General features: G+C 42.3%; 1 protein-coding gene and 1 non-coding gene across 2 annotated transcripts in view; one reads left to right on the forward strand and one right to left on the reverse strand.

Moving 5' to 3' along the window:
* Positions 1-13,668, reverse strand: part of ATXN10 (ataxin 10) — a 180,358-nt gene extending 166,690 nt beyond the window's left edge. Inside the window, exon 1 of the mRNA XM_063075977.1 lies at positions 13,276-13,668. Coding sequence (XP_062932047.1) covers positions 13,276-13,391 — 116 coding nt within the window. The 5' untranslated portion in view covers positions 13,392-13,668. The remainder of the gene's footprint in view (positions 1-13,275) is intronic.
* Positions 13,669-18,154: 4,486 nt separating this feature from the next.
* TRNAV-AAC (transfer RNA valine (anticodon AAC)) lies at positions 18,155-18,237 on the forward strand. The gene has a single exon. It is a non-coding gene; the product is annotated as a tRNA-Val (tRNA).
* The last annotated feature ends 505 nt before the right edge of the window (positions 18,238-18,742 follow it).

Genomic DNA, 18,742 nt, shown 5'->3' on the forward strand with positions numbered 1-18,742 from the left:
TTAAAAAATGGGCAAAAGAGCTAAGCAGGCATTTCTCTAAGGAAGATATACAAATGGCCAACAGACATATGAAAAAATGCTCAACATCACTCAGCATTCGGGAAATGCAAATCAAAACCACACTGAGATACCATCTCACCCCAGTTAGGATGGCTAAAATCCAAAAGACTCTGAACGATAAATGCTGGCGAGGTTGCGGAGAAAAAGGAACTCTCATACATTGTTGGTGGGACTGCAAAATGGTGCAGCCTCTATGGAAAATGGTATGGAGGTTCCTCAAACAATTGCAGACAGATCTACCATACGACCCAGCTATCCCACTGTTGGGAATATACCCAGAGGAATGGAAATCATCAAGTCGAAGGTATACCTGTTCCCCAATGTTCATCGCAGCACTCTTTACAATAGCCAAGAGTTGGAACCAGCCCAAATGTCCATCATCAGATGAGTGGACACGGAAAATGTGGTACATCTACACAATGGAATACTACTCAGCTATAAAAACGAATGAAATACTGCCATTTGCAACAACATGGATGGACCTCGAGAGAATTATATTAAGTGAAACAAGTCAGGCACAGAAAGAGAAATACCACATGTTCTCACTTATTGGTGGGAGCTAAAAATTAATATATAAATTCACACACACACACACACACACACACACACACACACACACACACACACACACACACAACCGGGGGGGGGGCGGAGAAGATATAACAACCACAATTACTTGAAGTTGATACGACAAGCAAACAGAAAGGACATTGTTGGGGGGGAGGGGGGAGGGAGAAGGGAGGGAGGTTTTGGTGATGGGGAGCAATAATCAGCCACAATGTATATCGACAAAATAAAATTTTTTTAAAAAAAATAAAATAAAATATAAAAAATAAAAATAAATAAATAAATAAATAAAATGAACTGGGAAACTTAAAGGCTTTCCGACATACCTTACATTCATAAGTTCTACTCCAGTGTGCACTAGTATGTGTCTCTGAACCTTTACAAGAGAAATGAAGGCTTTCATTTCTCACATTCATGAGGTTTCTCTTCAGTGTGAATTCTTTCATGCATTCTAACGGAACTCCAATGACTGAAGGCTTACATTCATAGGGGTTATCTCCATCATGAGCCCTTTCACGCATTTGTAATGAACTGGGGCAGGCGAAGGCTTTTCACAAGGTCTATCTCCAGCACGTGTCTTCACACATCTGCGAAATAAATGAAGGCTTTCCCACATTTGTTACACTTATAGGGTTTCTCTCCAGTACTTTCATGTTTTCGAACTGAGCTGTGACACTAAAGGCTTTTCCATTCATAGGGTTTCTCTTCAGTGTGAATAATTTCATGACCTGGGTGTGAACTGGGACGGTCAAAGGCTTTCTCACATACCTTACACTTGTAAGATCCACTTCCAGCATGTGTTATATGCCTTTGAACACCTGCCAGAGAAATGAAGAATTTCCCACATTCCTTACACTCACTGGGTTTTTCTCCAGTGTGAGTCCTCTAATGAATTCAACAGGAGTAGAGGTCACTAAAGGTTCTCCCACATTGCTTATGTTAACACAGCTTCTCTCCATAATCCTGAGTCCTGCATCACTTGGGTCCAGCATGAGATGGGGAGTGCCTATTAACAAATGAATGACACGTAAAGACTTTTTCACAGGAACAACATTCACATGGCTATACTTTGAAAGGATTTTTCTTGTCCAGATTAAGATTTGGAATCTGGCTGAAAGTTTCTCCACAGCAATGGCTTTCTTTACTTTCATTGATTTTCTCTACAATATGGTTGATTTTTACCATTTCAGGAAAACTGTAGGCTTCCTGCTCTGCCTGAATTGTTTGAAAGCTAATAGACTGAATGCTCTGCAAGAGGGTTTGACTACAGCTCACATTTCTGCTATGATTTTTGTAGTAATGTTCAATATTATGGTCTTCCCATTTTCTCCCTATAGAAGCCAAGTCTGTAAAGATTTCCCCTATGACGTCTCTGTAGAGTTTTTTCTGGGAATGATCCAGCATAGCCCACTCCTCCAGGGTGAAGTTGACAGCCACACCTTCGAAGCCTCCTGAGTCCATTTCCCTGCTTGTGGATGTCCTGGCATCTTCCCTAGGGCTTCTGCAGTCAGTGAAGGTCACAGATGACAGAAGCTGTGCCACAGCCACCTGAAGGTCATTACAGGCAGGTGAGACATGCTGACACTTGCTGCTGGAGCAAGGAATAACCAACACGTCTTTGCAGACTGAGATTTTATTTTGAATGGCACGAAATCCACAGGTCGATTTGGGAAGAACTGATGGCTTTATGTTATTGAAATTTCCTATAATGTAATGTATATCTTACCATTAAAGTCTTCCGATAAAGTTTTATAATATTCTCAATGATGACGACAACGACAACAATGATAGCTGCTAACACTTAAATTGTACTTATTATGTGGTGGGTACTTTCTAAGCACTATACACATGAATTCCTCAAAGGCTATGAGACAGCATCACTTGCTCACAAATCATCTTTTTAACTCTAATGTAACTCCTCTAGGCTTGTGGCCATCAGCAAAGCCTTGGCTCAGCTTAGTGATGGTCCTAGGATTCCTTTGCTTTTTGGTGTCCTTGCCCATAGTCCAGTGACCTTGGGTCCAGCAACCACTACAAAAGACTAGAAGAATGAAAGAGCTAGAAAACTTCTCTGAGGGTACTGATGGTCACAGGTCTAACCTCATTTATTTTGATTTGCTAGCCACTTCATCCACTTAAGATGACTGAATGTGAGAGATGGCTCACACTGACCACCTCCGTATTTTGAAGTTGAGTCAGAACACCTTACCAAATAGTTCCATGTGGTATTCCAGCTCATGGCATAGGTAAAAATAAAGAAAACTGCCATCATACTCTAAAAAGTTCTTTTTATCTCAACAAACTTGAGCTGAATCATGGTTGAGTCAAAATGCCACATGGCATCCTTAGCTAAGCTGATGACCCGTGTGGGTTTTTGGGGTTTGGTCAGGGGTGGTGGTGGTGAGGTATGGTCTTGCGGTTTTATTGGTGCAAAGACACTTGCTGGCCAAAGGCTCAGTAATATTTGGGGAAAACCCATAATATACGTATTTACAGATGGATAGGTTTATTTTTTACTTTTGTGATATGCTGACCTCTAAAGTGCTCAGTCTATTCACTTTCTTTGTGAAAGTTAGTCAACATATTTTATACAAGCAATTAAGAATACCAAGTCATTTTTTATCCCTTGAGATCAGAGTCATCTGTCATATTTGATGTTTCCTGTACCCTCCTAACTAGAGTCTTTCTTCCATGCTCTCATTTTATATCTAATGGCTCAAGAAAATTAAATAATCAAGAAAATAATAAAAATACTATCAAACGCTCACTATGTGCTGGGTCTGAAAGGAGGTACTGAGAATACAAAGGTAAATAAGAATCCTGCCCTCACATCGTTCTCACTCTAGTGGGCCTGATAGGTAATTAAATCATTATAATACACTACGTGGAGTTCTCTGGAAGAGTTAAGCACAGCATGCCAAAGGAACACAGGCAGAGACACCGAGGGGTCAGAAAAGGCTTTCAACAGGAGGTACGATGGTAATCAAACCTTGAAGGAAAACGAGGAGTATGCTTATGAGCAAAGAAATGAAGGCCAAGACATTTACATTTATAAATTTAATATTATAGCATTTGAGCTACTCCTATGCTAGGAGTTGGAAGGAAGCTAAATATGGTCCATTTTACTTTATCAACTATGCTGCAGCACTAGGCACAGAGCTTGGCACATGCTGTATGTGGAGTGACTGACTGAATGAATGAATAGCATGGTAAGCTGAATTAACAGCTTTTTAGTAATGTGAGTTATTATTATCGACTGGCTCTCTGTCACCACTAAGAAGTGATTTTCTCATTGGAGCCATTGGCTCCCCATTGCTCTGTTCAGTTCAATAATTACCAAGTACCCAAAACAGGCGAGACACCCTGTGAGGAGATACCAAAGAGGACGGTCCCCACCTCAAGAAAGGCACCATCCAGTAGGAAGAAAGATGTATCAAAGGTTATTGTGTTATGAAATGAGAAGAGCAGTGAGGAAGAGTTCACATTTTAAGCATCTCCCCTCCATTCCAAACAATGCAATGAAATGCTTTTTTTTTTTTTAACTATAAATATATAGCCCAACTTAAAAACAAGGCACATATCTCCATATACCAGAAACTGAATGGAAACACTCAGCTATAATCAGGTCTGAAGCCAAAGAGTCCAACATTCTGAATACAGTTAGAGACTGTCTGCAATTCAACTCTGGCAGGATGACAGGGACCAAAAGCTATGTGAAACTCAGTGCAAGGACAGGTCTCCTGTGCTTCTGAAGTATGAAAAGAGCTGCCATCAGAGCAGCCCTACACACAGTCTGTATGTGAAGCTGTGTACCTCCAATGTCAGGAGGAAGCCACGGGAGCTCCACAGACAGGACCTGGTCCAAGATGCCAGCTAGCTCAGTGACCAGATATGCAATATGCCAATAGAAGATCTGATTTTAGGCCAGGGTTACTGGGAATAAGTAGAGGAAAATGCAAACCATTACACAGGGAGAAGTGAGCCCAGACAGGGAGAAATATAACAAATCTCTCACTCAAGGTGAGCCAGCAAACTAAAGGTTCAAAGATAAAAACTAACACTAAGAAAAACTGGTCTCTCTCCTCACCACTCCCGGTGAGCTACCTGCAGAATTTGTGTCCCCAATCCTGCAACTCTAGGCTGTGCTGGACGAAGTCCTAGGTCCTAGAGGAAGAACATTTCCATCAGGGGGCACAGGAAGGGTTCCAGTATACCTCAAAGGATATGTACAGTGATCACTTTGGGATCCTCAACCCAGCAGACTAGCAGGCAAAGAAAGAAGTCACTACACTGGCAGGAGTGATCGCCCTGTTTATCATGAAGAGCCAGGGTCGCTGTGACAAGAAGGGGGCAGGAAGGAGCAGATCTGGAACTTGGGGATTCTTTGGGATGTCTTTTTCAGGGGGATTTTTGGGGGGGGGATGTACTTCTACTATGCCCAGTGACAACCATGCACTGGCAACTGCAGCAACCCCAAGACTGCCAAGAGAAAGGCAACCACAGGCTCATAGCCCTTAGCAACAGAGGCTAGCTAAACTTCTGGCAGAAAGAGATATCTGGCATGGAGGGTGGAGACGGGGATGATCCTTACCACTTACAGCCTCAGGACAGGCTGCAGCAGTGCACACTGTAGCTTGTTCCACCAACACTCCTATCTAGGTCTTCTCTTAGACTCTGACTATTACCTTGAAGACTCAGTCACAGAATGTACAGTCTCAAGCCAGAAGAGCAGATTGCAACGAATGCTCATGTTGCCCCTTACCCCATTCCCTGGGCCCCTCCAGCCAATGGCCCCAGGGTCAATTCTCAACCAGCCATACATTCTTCATAGGGACAATTCAGACGTGCACTCCACACAGTTCCTCAGGGAAGTCCAGAGGGCATGAGCCCCCGTTGCCCACAGCAGTTACCACCAGCTCAATAAGGCACCCTCATATGGGTTGTCTCCTTCCATGCCTAGCTTGCCCTCTCCAACACTCCTAACTGGTGTGGATCACCTCCAATTAAATTACTTGCTCCCAAGTCCTTGCCTCAAATTCTTTTGGGGGGAAAGCAAACTAAGGCTCATGTACACAAGGAGACATGTATAAAGACGGCTTCTGCAGTGCTGTTTGACTTAGCAAAACTTCAAGACAACCCAAATATCCATCAGTAGGAAAAAAGGTAGATGAATTATTACATATGCTTATAATGGTATACTTTACAACTTTTGAAGTTAATGACCTACCCTCTCTCTATCTATGAAAACTGGTAGCATCAAAAACACAATGTAAATTAAAAATGCAAACTGCAGAACAAACAGCATAAAACACAGCACATACCATTATGTAAAAATTTAAAAATTAAACAGCATACATTTATGGACAGATAGACAACTGCTTCTGGGTAAGGAGGGAAGAATGGGATTGGAGCATGAAACAAAGAGGAAGTAATGGCCAGCTTTGAGATGCCCCGATGATCCCACCTCCTGGTATTCACACCCATATGTGAATATATGTGGTCCTCTCCCCTGACCAACAGAAGTAATGGCACATCATTTCCAAGATCAGATTATAAGACACTCCAGCTTCCATCTTGAGCGCTCTCTCCTGGATCACTGGCTTTCGAACAAGCCAACTGCCATGTTGTAAGTAGCCCTACAGATGGGTCCATGTGGCAAAGAACTGAACCTTCCTGCCAAAAGCCACGAGTGAGCTTGAAACCTGATCCTTCAGCCCCAGTCAGGCCTTCAGAAGATGCAGACCTGGTGGACAGCTAAACCTGGTGGACAGCTAAACAGCAACCTCTTCAAAGACAGTGAGCTAGAACCACCCTACTAAGCTACCCCCAATTCCTGACCTCATGCACTGTGTGAAATAAATGTTTGTGGTTTCAAGCTACTAACTTGTGGGGTGATGTGTTCTAATAAAGAAGATATTAATAGCAACAGTGATATTTTAGATTTTGAGAAAATAGAATGAAATTGTAACAGATGTTGATTTTACAAGTGAAATACATTGGTACTTGTTAAACAATCAGTCATATCAACCTCCATAAAGGCATTAACATTATTATATATTTGTAATTTTGACTTGTCAAGAGTTTAAAAATAAACAAACTCACAAAAACACTAAGATGAAAGCTAATAAAAAGTTCCAATTTCCTTTTTCCTTAGAGTATATAAGCATGGCTTTTAAAAAATGTTTGTTCCCAAGGCACAATCATTAAATGCAAAATCATCTAAATTCCTCTGCTTAAGTCAGAACATTAAGTTACGTTCAAGTATTCACTTTTTTAGTTGGTAATTCTTATAGCTTAAAATTGCTTAATATTGCTAGAATACCCTTCTACCAAGGAATTAAAATTTTGCCAAGAAATCATCGCCCACATCTTTCTTCTACTTAGTTATCATATCTGTTTTTTATTCTAAAGTTCCAAAGGCAGTTCCAAAAGCCTATAAAAAAAAGAACCTGATCACGGAATCGAGATGAAATTAAAGACTTTACAAGCACTATTTTAAAATACACAAAATTCTCAAGAATTACATTTCATTTATTTTCACTGCTGACTCTGACTAGAGCCTACAATCATAACAATGATGTTTGCTAGGGACCAACTATGTACCAGGCACCACTCTGGACTCTACAATACAGTACAAGCTAATACCTACATCAACCCTATAACGTAGGTATTATTATGCCCATTTCACAAACGCAAAAGCTGAGACTCAGAGAGGTTAAGATATCTGCCGATTCATATAGCTAGTGAGTTGCAATACTTAGATGTGAAACTAGGCCTAGGAGGTTGGCTGGTTAGCTCAGCTGGTTAGTGTCATGCCAGTAACACCAAGGTCCAGGATTTGATCTCTGTACTGGCCAGCCACCAAAATATTCACATGAAAAAATGCTCAACATCACTCAGCATTCGGGAAATGCAAATCAAACCACACTGAGATACCATCTCACCCCAGTTAGGATGGCTAGTATCCAAAAGACTGTGAATAATAAATGCTGGCAAGGTTGCAGAGAAAAAGGAACTCTCATACGCTGTTGGTGGGACTGCAAAATGGTGCAGCCTCTATGGAAAATGGTATGGAGGTTCCTCGAACAATTGCAGATAGATCTACCATATGACCCAGCTATCCCACTGCTGGGAATATACCCAGAGGAATGGAAATCATCAAGTCAAAGGTATACCTGTTCTCCAATGTTCATTGCAGCACTATTTGCAATAGCTAAGAGTTGGAACCAGCCCAAATGTCCATCATCAGATGAGTGGATATGGAAAATGTAGTAAATCTACACAATGGAATACTACTCTGCTATAAAAAAGAATGAAATACTGCCATTTGCAACAACATGGATGGACCTCGAGAGAATTATATTAAGTGAAACAAGTCAGGCACAGAAAGAGAAATATCACATGCTCTCACTTATTTATGGGAGCTAAAAATAAATAAAGAAATACACAAATAACGGGGGGGGGGGGGGGGGACCACAACAATTACAATTCCTTGAAGTTGATATGACAAGCCAACAGATATAAGGTTGTTGGAGGGAGGGGGGAAAAAAAGGAGGGAGAGAGGTTTCAGTAATGGGCGACAATAATCGACCACATTATATATTGACAAAATAAGATAAAATTTTTAAAAAAAAATTTTTTTTTTAAATATTGAGAAAGAAAAAGGAAACCAGGCTTGTGCCTTCCCAAAAGGCTTTTAGCACCAATGACTAACTCAAAAATATAATATATGAAACTTAGAATACAAGAGATGACAGCAGATTAGACACAGAAGAAAAAAGGATTAGAGAATTAGAAGGCAAGTTAGTAAAAATTTTTCAGACAGAAGCTTGGAGAAGAAAAAAAATGGAAAATACAGAAAACCTCTGAGACACAGAGAATATAGCGAAATGTTTAACACATGTATAACTGGAGTCCCAGAAGGAAAGGAGAGAATGGAGAGAAGCAGTATTTGAAAACACACTGGCTGACAATTTCCTAAACTGATGAAAGACATCAAATTCAAGAAGCATTATTCGAACAGATTAATTACAAAAAAGCCAAACATCTCTGCCCTCATAGCCCTTCCATTCTGGAAGGAGACAGAGAATAAACAAGAAACCACTATAAGTAATTAGATTATACAGTATGTTAGACCATAAGGGCTTTAAAAAATAAAATAAATAAAATAAAATAAAAAAGGAAATAGAGCTCATAAGGTAAAGGGGTTCAGAAGTACGGAGGGAAGTATACTGTACCATTAACAGGATGTACAAAAACTTGAAAGAGGTAAACAGAAAAATAATTTTGACTAAACAGATTAAAGAGGAAATATAAGACACACTGACAGAAGCTAAAAAAAAAAAAAAAAAAAAAAAATTACCGTCTACATAAGAAAAGGCCAAGCAAGCACCATAAGTAATAAGCTATACAAGTAGCAGCAATTCCACAAGAATTAGTTAAGCATCTACTATTACTACTATTACCAGACACTATGATAAATGCTAGGGATACAGTAAATGGGATATGCTCACTTTATTCGAGATGCTTATGAGATGGAGGAGCAATGAGATATCAGTTTAAGTATAAGAAGAGTTTATAAAATGCAGTATCCAAATATTACATTATTTCACGAATATTCAAGAGCCAGACCATTATCTTCCCTATAGAAAAGAATAACTTACAGTGTAGCACTATCTAACAGAACTTTCTGAGATGACAGAAACATTTTATATCTGTGCTGTCCAGTAAGGTAGCCACTATCACATGTGGCCATTGAGCACTTAAAATGTGGTTGATGCAACTGAGAAGCTGAATTATTAATTTTACTTATTTTTAGTCACTTAAATAGCTACATGTGGCTAGTTGCTACTTAATGAATAGCTCAGGTATAGAGTATAACAACCAATCTCACTCGGCTCTACACTTAATTGTGGGATCTGGAGAGGTCTTAGAGATACACCACAAAGGTAAATAAAGGGTTGGAAAATAAAACCTCCAGGAGAAGACCAAAAATAGAATTTTTGTTGTATTTATATCTTATTTTGTTCCAGAAAGAATTTAACATGACTTGCAAAGACTCACAGCACAGCATGAAAATGATTACTTGGTAAACAAATGAAAAATGCAGGTATCTACATTAAACAAAAGGTATAAAACAAGTGTAAAATAGATGAGAAGAAAAAGAATTATCTTCCACAGAGAAGAAACAGCTAAAGAGTATCTTAATACTGATGTTTAAAGAATTTTAGTGACTAAGATACTGTTCAAGAAGGTCACAGAATATATTTAATACAGAGCATTGAGATTGGTGTAGACGGTTCATCGCACGCCCACTGGCTGGAGGCCGCATTTCCTCACCACAGAGCTCTCTGCATAGGAAGGCTTGAGCGTCTTCATGGCATGGCAGCTGGTTTTGTCAGTGAGTGATCTGAGAGAGCAAAGAGGAAGCTGCAATGCCTTTCATGACCTAGTCTCAGAGGTCACACACTGACACTTCTGCCATATTCTCTTCAGAAGCAAGTCACTAAATTCAGCCTACCCTCAAAAGGAAAGGAATTAACTTCCTCCTTTTAAAGCACAGAGTATCAAAGAATCTGTGGGCACTACAACGGGACATACAAATTTCCTCTCACTTGCGGATTGCTAAAAATTATAAGGAGATTCTGCGATTCCTTTCTCAGGAAACCCCAATATTGGACTAAATTATCTTCTTCCTAAAATCTCAATTGTTTTCTATAAGGCCAGAAATTAAACACAACTGGGTGCTTGGTAACTTACAGCCCATCTATTTTCTAATAGCAATTCCTAAGTAAATGGCATCTAATAAACCACTGTGCTATATATATAATATTACAATCTCATAATAATCTTGCAGAGTGGCTATTATTATCCCATTTTCAAGATAAGAAACAAGAAATCTACAGAGACTAAGCCAGGATTCATATTCAGGTCTACATGGTTCCAAAGCCACTGTCCTTTCCACTGCACAAAGCTTCTATTACTTGAGCTACCACAGACAGCACCTTGTTCTGTGGCATCAAAGATCTCAGAAGGACCACAAAATACGGACCACAAAATACATTATTTCTAAGGTTCTTAGAATCTTAGAATACTTTCCTCATTCTGTTTTCCCTGTCTGGTGTTTTCTATTTTCTACTCTGGGGACTCATTTTACTTCACTTTACGTCTCATCCAGTGCCTGGCACCCTGGCCCATCCTCCCCCTGGGTCCACCTGTATTCCTGTTCATGCCAGACAACAGCACTAGGCCCTCTCCCAAGAGAAGACCAAACCACACACACACCCCAACCCCCCAAGGACCAACACTGGATTCCTGACAGAGTGTCAGGACTGGAGATATTCTCTCAGAGTGGCTGGAGACTGGGCCAGACCCCACGAGACCCCTGTGATTTGCCCAAAGGCATAGGCAGGACCAGAAGCCTGTCCTTACTAAGAGCTCTCTGCACCACCACACAATTTTCTCTCTCCATCCTAGGACCTGCACATCAGTCCACCTTTCGTGGTCTCCAAACTGTGCCTGGTACAAGGACACTGCCCCCAGAAGAAAGCAGACCAAATCTGGAAAGCATCCTCATTTCCTCATTCTCCCCCACCCCCCCCCCCCATTGATCCCTGAGTCTTGTTCGTTCAACCTTATAAATATTCTCAATACTTATCCTATCCATCTCCACAGTGTCCTAATTCAGGTACTTTTCTTTCACTTGGGCTTCTGCGACGGCTTCTTAAAGGTCCCCCATCTCTAGCTTTACTCCCTCACTTACTCCTCACAGTGAGCCAGAGAAATCTTTCTAATATGTAGGCCTCATCATGCCACTCCCTTGATAATGTTCAACGGTTCCCCATAACTCCCCTCACAACTGATCAAGTCCAGAAGGGCCTTGTAAACTGGCTCAGGGTCCTGGATTTTCTCCTATGGATTATGAAAAGAGAACTGGTGTTTGAATGCCTCCTCTGTGCCAAACACCTTACCCATGAATTTCATCTAATCCCCCCAGCAGCTCTGCAAAATCAGTACATGGCCCCTTTGCAGAGACTGTACTTTCTAGTTAGTTCTCTCATCTGTAACCCAAGCAGTTGAAGTAATCTTAAAGCCTTTCCTGCCTCACCACCCTACCCAACAGATGCAGGCCCCCACCTCTTCCAAATATAGATTTCCATTACGATTTGTTTACACAACAATATCCCCAAAATACTTAATCACTTTCATCTTTGTACCCACAGCCCCTACTGTTTCATAGTAGGTACTTAATAAACGGTTGATGACTGGGATCCTGACTAAAAGGAGGGTCCATCACGGTTTAGATAGGCCTGAGCATTAAATCAATCACATATCTACCGGACTATCACGTAAACTAACCTATGTCCTCAAAATCCCAAGTAGCACACTGGGGCTTTTAGCACCTCTTCAGCAACTCCACCCTTCCTACTGTGATTTGAGGTAGAGAGAGTGCTCAAAACAGGTGTCTAGTTTTGAAAGATAAAGAACCTAGACTTGGGTTGGTCCAGATGTCTACTGATCATCTGGACCAACCCAACTCTAGGTTTCTTTCTTCTACACTCCCTCTGCTCTCTGTACATCCCCCCAGGGTGGTATGCTATCTCGGTTCTCTGGTATAGAAGAGAGCAAGGACTCTATTTTTCCACCTCATCGCTTAGCACAATACCCGGTACAAGGGAGACCACCAATCAATGCGTTAGTATCCTCTAACATTTATTTTGTACTATATATATACCGTATGTCCAAAGGATTTCATATGCATTATCTCACTTAATCCTCATAACCACCCCACCAGGGAGGTACTGTTCAACATTATACCCATTAAATAGATAAGGAAACTGAGGCCCAGAGAAGAACAGAACAAAATCAAACTGGCGTTTCACATATTTTACATTTCCACATGTTTTACTTCATGTACTCCTCTGTACAACCCAGCAATGAAATTATTTATTATATTTCCATTTTCAGGCAAGCAATCTAAAGTTTGGAGAATCTGCTCAGTAACGCAAAGCCTGCAAAGCCAGGAACCAAATCCAGGTCTATCCGACTCCTGGTCACCTTCTCTTTTCAGCTGGCTATCTTGCCCCTCGGTGGGAGTTAGGACTGAACTGGCCTGTCCTAACCAGGGCTCCTCCACGCTGCACGGAGCGCTGCCCCCGCGGGAGATGGCGACGCCTTCTGAGCTCCACACTCAGACAGAACGGAGTGCCGGCCCCAACTCGGAGCTTAGGGCAGCGTGTCCCCGCGCCCCCGCAGCTCCCACGCCCGCACGCGCGTCTCCCCCGTTAGAACGCACGCCTTATGGCTCCAAGGGCGGCGTCAGTCTCGCTCCCAGCCAGGGCCCCGGGCAGCCCCTCGCACGAGACGGGGCGCCCTAAGCGCGGAAGAAACGGGCATCGATGCCCAGCGCCCCGGCCTCCGCCCACTCCGCCGCGCCCCGCACCTGCACGGCGGGAACTCCGGGCGCCAGCGTCCGCCCCACGGCCCCGCGCGGAGGCGGCGACCTGGGCGGCACCCGGGCGGGCGCACGGCCTCGACCCCCGCGCGTCCGGCGACGAGGGGGGTTGGCGCGCGGTGCGCCGGCATGGCGTAAGGGGGTCCGGGCCGCCCTCCCCCGCCCGGGACAGCCTCCCCGCCCGGGCCAGTTACCGATTGCGCTGCTCTTTGAAGAGCGCCGTGAGCGCGCGGAGGGCCTCCAGGTCCGGGATGGGCGCCGGCACCATGACGCCCGACAGCCGGGATGGCGGCAGCCTGGGCGCCGCCATCTTGCGGCTCTCAGCTCGGCCGAGCCGGGCGAGGAGGAGGAGGGGAGGAGAAAGTCGAGGAGGAGGAAGGCAAAGAAGGAGGAGAAGGTGGGCGCGCCCCGCACAGCCCCGACACCGCCGCCGTCGCCTCAAGGCTGCGCCGCGGCCGGGCCCGGAGAGCGGGAGGCAGAGCCCAGGCTCGCCTCAGGTGGGAGGAGGGGACGGCGCGGCGGCGGAGGGGGCGCCGGCGGAAGGCCCGCCTGAGGGGAGGGGGCGCGCGGGCGGAAGTCCCGCCTGAGGGAAGGGGGCGCGGGCGGAAGTTATGTGTGAGGGGAGGGGCGCCGGCGGAAGTCCCGCCTGAGGGGAGGGGGCGCGGGCGGAAGTTATGTGTGAGGGCGGGTAGGGGGCCTGGGGAGGGTCGGCCGCAAGGGTCTCCGTCTTGGGAGGGGCAATGGGGACAGAGGTTCACCCTGAGCATGGGGGCCTTCCTATGGAAAGGGTCCGGGGACAAGGCTTCCCCCGAGAGAAGGCTCCCCCGACATGGCTGAAGACCCGGATGCTGCTGTTGTCTGGGGGTGGTCGGCGCCTCCAGCCGGCCCGCTGGAAGCCTGAGCGGTCTGTCTGTCGCCAGCTTGCAAGTCGCAGACCCTGAGAGCTCAGCTCACAGTGGTTCCTGATCACTTATTGATCAATGCCAGGTTACTCACCAGGCCACTCTGCTTAGGGTGAGGACACATTGCTCCAGCTCATCAGCGATTTAAAATGCAACTAGAAGTCGCGAAGCTCAGTTCTACAGCAGGAGGGTAAAAATTGGGTTTGTTTCCTAAGGGAAATGAATGTATTTTACAGGAATGAGACAAGGCTTCTCTGGCTGGTGTTGAGAACGCACATATTTTCTTCCCACCACCTTTTATGAAGCTGTATATACTTTCAACAAGCGTTGTTGCCAAGTCCTGTGCCAGGTGCTGGAGGCAGAAAGATGAATGAGAGAGAGTTCCAACCGTGAGAGAACTCACAGACTACGGGGAGAGAGAGAGAAGCAAAAGACTGCTGTGGGAGCAATTAAAGTAGGTAGATACACACATACCCTACACATTCCAATCGAAGAGTAGGAGGAGTGTGTTTATAATGCGGCACTTTTGACATTCTTTGCTAAATAAAATTTAGAACAATAAACACCACCAGAGTATGCAGAATGAATGAACCCTGCACCAGCAAGTTACCTGATATTGTCATTCAGTCTTAGCCATGTCATTGACTACATATGCATTCACTCCACACATATTTCTGTGTGCGTACTAAGTGCCAGGTATTAGATCACCCAGCAGTGCTCAAGACAATTCAACATGTTTAATAATCCTTTAGGCTAGCTGGGTAAAATCTCCCAGTTTTCCCTTGAGGAGTAGGGGATAGTAAATATTTGTCAGACGTCAAGATCTCAACCCACAGTTTCTATCCTCAATTGTAAAACAAGAGTAACTACTATCAGAAAACATTCCCTATAACATTCAAATTTCTCGCCTGGAGTATTGCAATATGATTGGCTCTTGGCCTCTGCCCTTACATCCCTACATTCTAGATCCTTTAAAAATGTAAGTCAACATTTCACTGTGCTCAAAACCCTCTAATGGATTTCCATTTTACTCAGTAAAAGCCAAAGTTCGTCCAATGGACAAGCCCCTAAATGGTCTGCCTCCTTCCCCCCACCTGGCTCTGATCACATCGACTAGTCTCTTCCCCACTATTGTGCTTCAGCCACATTGACCTCCTTGTACTCCGCCAGGGGAAGTACCTTCCTGCCTCAGGACTTCGCACATGCTATTCCTTTTGCATAGAACACCTTCAACACTCCCCGAGACACCTGCATGACTTGCTTTTTAATCCTTCAACTATTTGCTCAAATGACCTCTCAATGCACTTCCCCAGTCAATCTACTTAAAATGGTGACACGCCACCCAAATTCCTGATCCCCAGGAATTTTTCTCCACAGCACTTAACTCTTTCTATGTTATATAGTTTACTTATCTATTTTGTTTATTGTTACTTATTTATTCTCTTTACTACTAGAATATAGGCTCCACAAGGGTAGAGATTTTCATTTATTTTGCTACTCTGTATCTCCACTGCAACACCTAGAAAAAGACCTACTATGTGGTAATTTCTCAATAAATATTAACTGAATTAATGAACAAAGAATATTTTTAAAATATATTTTTGGAAAGGAAATAACATCCCTCCAGAAGAAGCACAACAATCGAAAAAGTACAGGAAAAAGGGAGGATGGGAAAAGAGGAAGAAAACAGTATAAGGAAGAAGATTAAAAAGAGAGACATTAACAGGACAGGCAAAAAGTAGAAGTATGGGTAAGAGAAACAAAAGGAAATTAAATCGGTCAAACAGTGGGTGTTATTGACCGCTTGGAGTCAGCTAGAGGATTTCAACCTTGACTGAATTGACAGAACCAAGTTAATATTTCACTTGGGCTAAATGGCATTATTTAAAGTTATGTAACTGTTTGCCTTAGATGAACCAGATGAGCATGCTACCACTTTGACATACATGAATTAATCTTCAGATGAAATTTGTGATAGAAATTTGTGTCTTGAGCTTACTGCAGAAGAATTGAATCAGCAATGATTCAGTAATCAAGAAAGAAGGAAATACAAAGAAATAAAAAGAGAAAAGAAAAGGAAGAGAAAGGAAAATCAGAGGAGAAAGTAGGGTAGGAGCAAGGCAAAAACAGATTTGGACCAAAGCACATGTGGCTTCAGCAAAGAAAAGTGAAAGGAAGTGAATGCCGGTAAAGAGAATGGGGAGGAGTGACGGGTAGAAAAAGTCTTGCTTGTGCGGTTTCCTCTGTCTGAAACTTTCTCCTAGCGTCTCTGCCTGTGACGCTCTTGCTAGGAAGCTTACCTGATGTCCCATCTAATCCACACGGCCTCATGCATCCGCTAGGAAAAGCTCTAGTGAGGCTGTCCCTCTCGTTTGGCCCCCAGTAGCCTTGTGCTGTGGACATGGGTTTGTGCACCTGAGGTCCCTCTGTCTTCCTCATCCCAGCCTTGTACTTAGAAGCAATGCTATAAATAAATATTTGTTGAACCGACAACTTTGGGGATGACAAAAAGGAGAAAAAATAATGTAATAGTAGTGTAATTATTCAGAGCAGGGATCAGCAAACTACAACCTGTGAGCCAAATCTTTCCCACCACCTATTTCATAAATAAAATTTTATTGGAAACTGTCACATTCGTTTAAATACTGTCTGTGGCTACTTTGGCTCTACAATGGCAGAGCTGCATAGTTGTGACAGAGACTGTATTACCTACAAAGCCTAAAATGTTAATTATTTGGTCCTTTATGGAAAAGGTTTGCCAACCTCTGGTAAAGATGATGAGCTCTGGAATCACACAGATCTGGGTGGTGAGACTTCTGCTTTCATCTCTTAGCACCGGACCTTGGACCAGAAACCATCTCTTTAAGCCTTTTTCTTTTTTCTTTTTTTTAATTTGTAAGATGGGATAGTAGTAGTACCTACTTAATTAAGTTGTTGGAAGGATTCAGTGAGATAGTGTATGTCAATCCAATGTCTCTTGTATATTTAACTTAGCTCAGTATTAACATTGAACCCTGTGTGGTATAAAAGGGAATAGGAGGAGATAAAGTGGGCAAGGAGGTAGAAAGGTGTTAGGTGGTTGTGCAAGTCTGAAACCCTAGGAAATAGGTAAGAAGCTGAGTAGGCTCAAGATATAATTGGTAGTAAGTGACTGACAATAAAGTACTGGTATTTGTGGCAATAATTCTGTTGTTACTAATAATAGCTGCATTGTAAGAATCAATGATTTTTATATAATTTGTAAAGTTATTAACCTAATTCCTTACAAATGCTGCCAATTCATTTTTATTTTATTTTTCATATTTCAATTTAGCTGACATTTTTTTTTTTAATTTTTTTTTTAGCTGACATTTTTGAGAATCTAGTCTTACAAAGGTGAATAAGATAATATCTCAACCATCAATGGGTTCTGGGTATATTTAGGGAATACAGAAATGTAAGCTTATACTGATGATACAATGTAACAAATAATACTGGAAAAGAATGCACAAAAAGCTGGGAAACTGGAGAAATGAAGGAAGACAACTAGAGAAAACATTTAAGCTGAATCTTAAATGATTTTGTGAGTACTAGTTGGCAACAGGTGGATGTGTATTCCAGAAAATGAAGCACCAGAAAATTTTATCAGACCACTTGGTTTTATATATGAACTTTACCAAACATGGAGAAAAGATATAATCCCTGCCTTATACAAGAAGTTTCAGAAAGTGGAAAAAGTTTCACTTCCGGTAATGTCAGGCTAGGCTATTTAAAGTTATCTTCTGAATGAGAAGAAATTTTTTTAAAACACCTAATGAAATATTTCAAAACTCACAGTGTCACCTAGTTGATCCAAGCAACCGAAACACTTAAATTGGGATTAAGACAGACCCAGAACTTTAGCACACATAGACATATGGCAGAAGCAAATGAAAACCATTTGGAGGAAGGTGGCATCCTCAGCATCAAATTATTCCTATAAATAATTATCTAGATAACTAGGTCTACAAGGAAATAAGACATTACGAGAAGAACCAGCAGAAGCAATACACAACAGAAACTGACCCACAAAACTTAAGATACTGGAATTATCAGACATAGACAATGAAACGACATGTTTACTATGTTCCAAGAAATAAAACACAATTCAAAAGTACAAGCAAGGAACTTTGAACTATAAAAACTGAAATAAGGCTGGTCGGTTAGCTCAGTTGGTTAGTTAGAGCATGGTGCTAACACCACCAAGGTCAAGGGTTCAGATCCCCTTACCAGCCAGCCACTAAAAAACAAACAAACAAATGTGAAATGGTATATTTATGAAAGAAATAAATAGAAATTCTGGAACTGAAAAAGAGAATAGTACAGTAAGAACTCAACGGATGGAATGAACAGCAGGTTAAAGAGACCTGAAGAGAGAGTAAGTGAACTGGAACATAGATCAGAAAAACATATCCAGAATGAATAAATAAAAATGTGAAAAATATCAGAAGAGCTAAGAGAATAGATCGAAAAAAATCTAACACATGGAACTGGGGTCTCAAAAGGAGAGAGAAATATGAAGTTCTTCAAAATGTTCAGGGAGAGACTTGTATTATCTTTCAATTGCATTTTTCCATGAACTTTTTGAAGTACCCTCATAGAATAGAACCAATACTTAGCTGAGAATTTGCCAAAATTGATGAAAGATTCCAAACCACAAATTCAAGAAGCTCAATGAATACAAAGCAGAATAAGTGAAAAGAAATCTACATATAGACACATCATAGTGAAACTGCAGAAG

Source organism: Cynocephalus volans, chromosome 12 (genome assembly GCF_027409185.1).
Source record: "Cynocephalus volans isolate mCynVol1 chromosome 12, mCynVol1.pri, whole genome shotgun sequence".
NCBI lineage: Eukaryota > Metazoa > Chordata > Mammalia > Dermoptera > Cynocephalidae > Cynocephalus > Cynocephalus volans.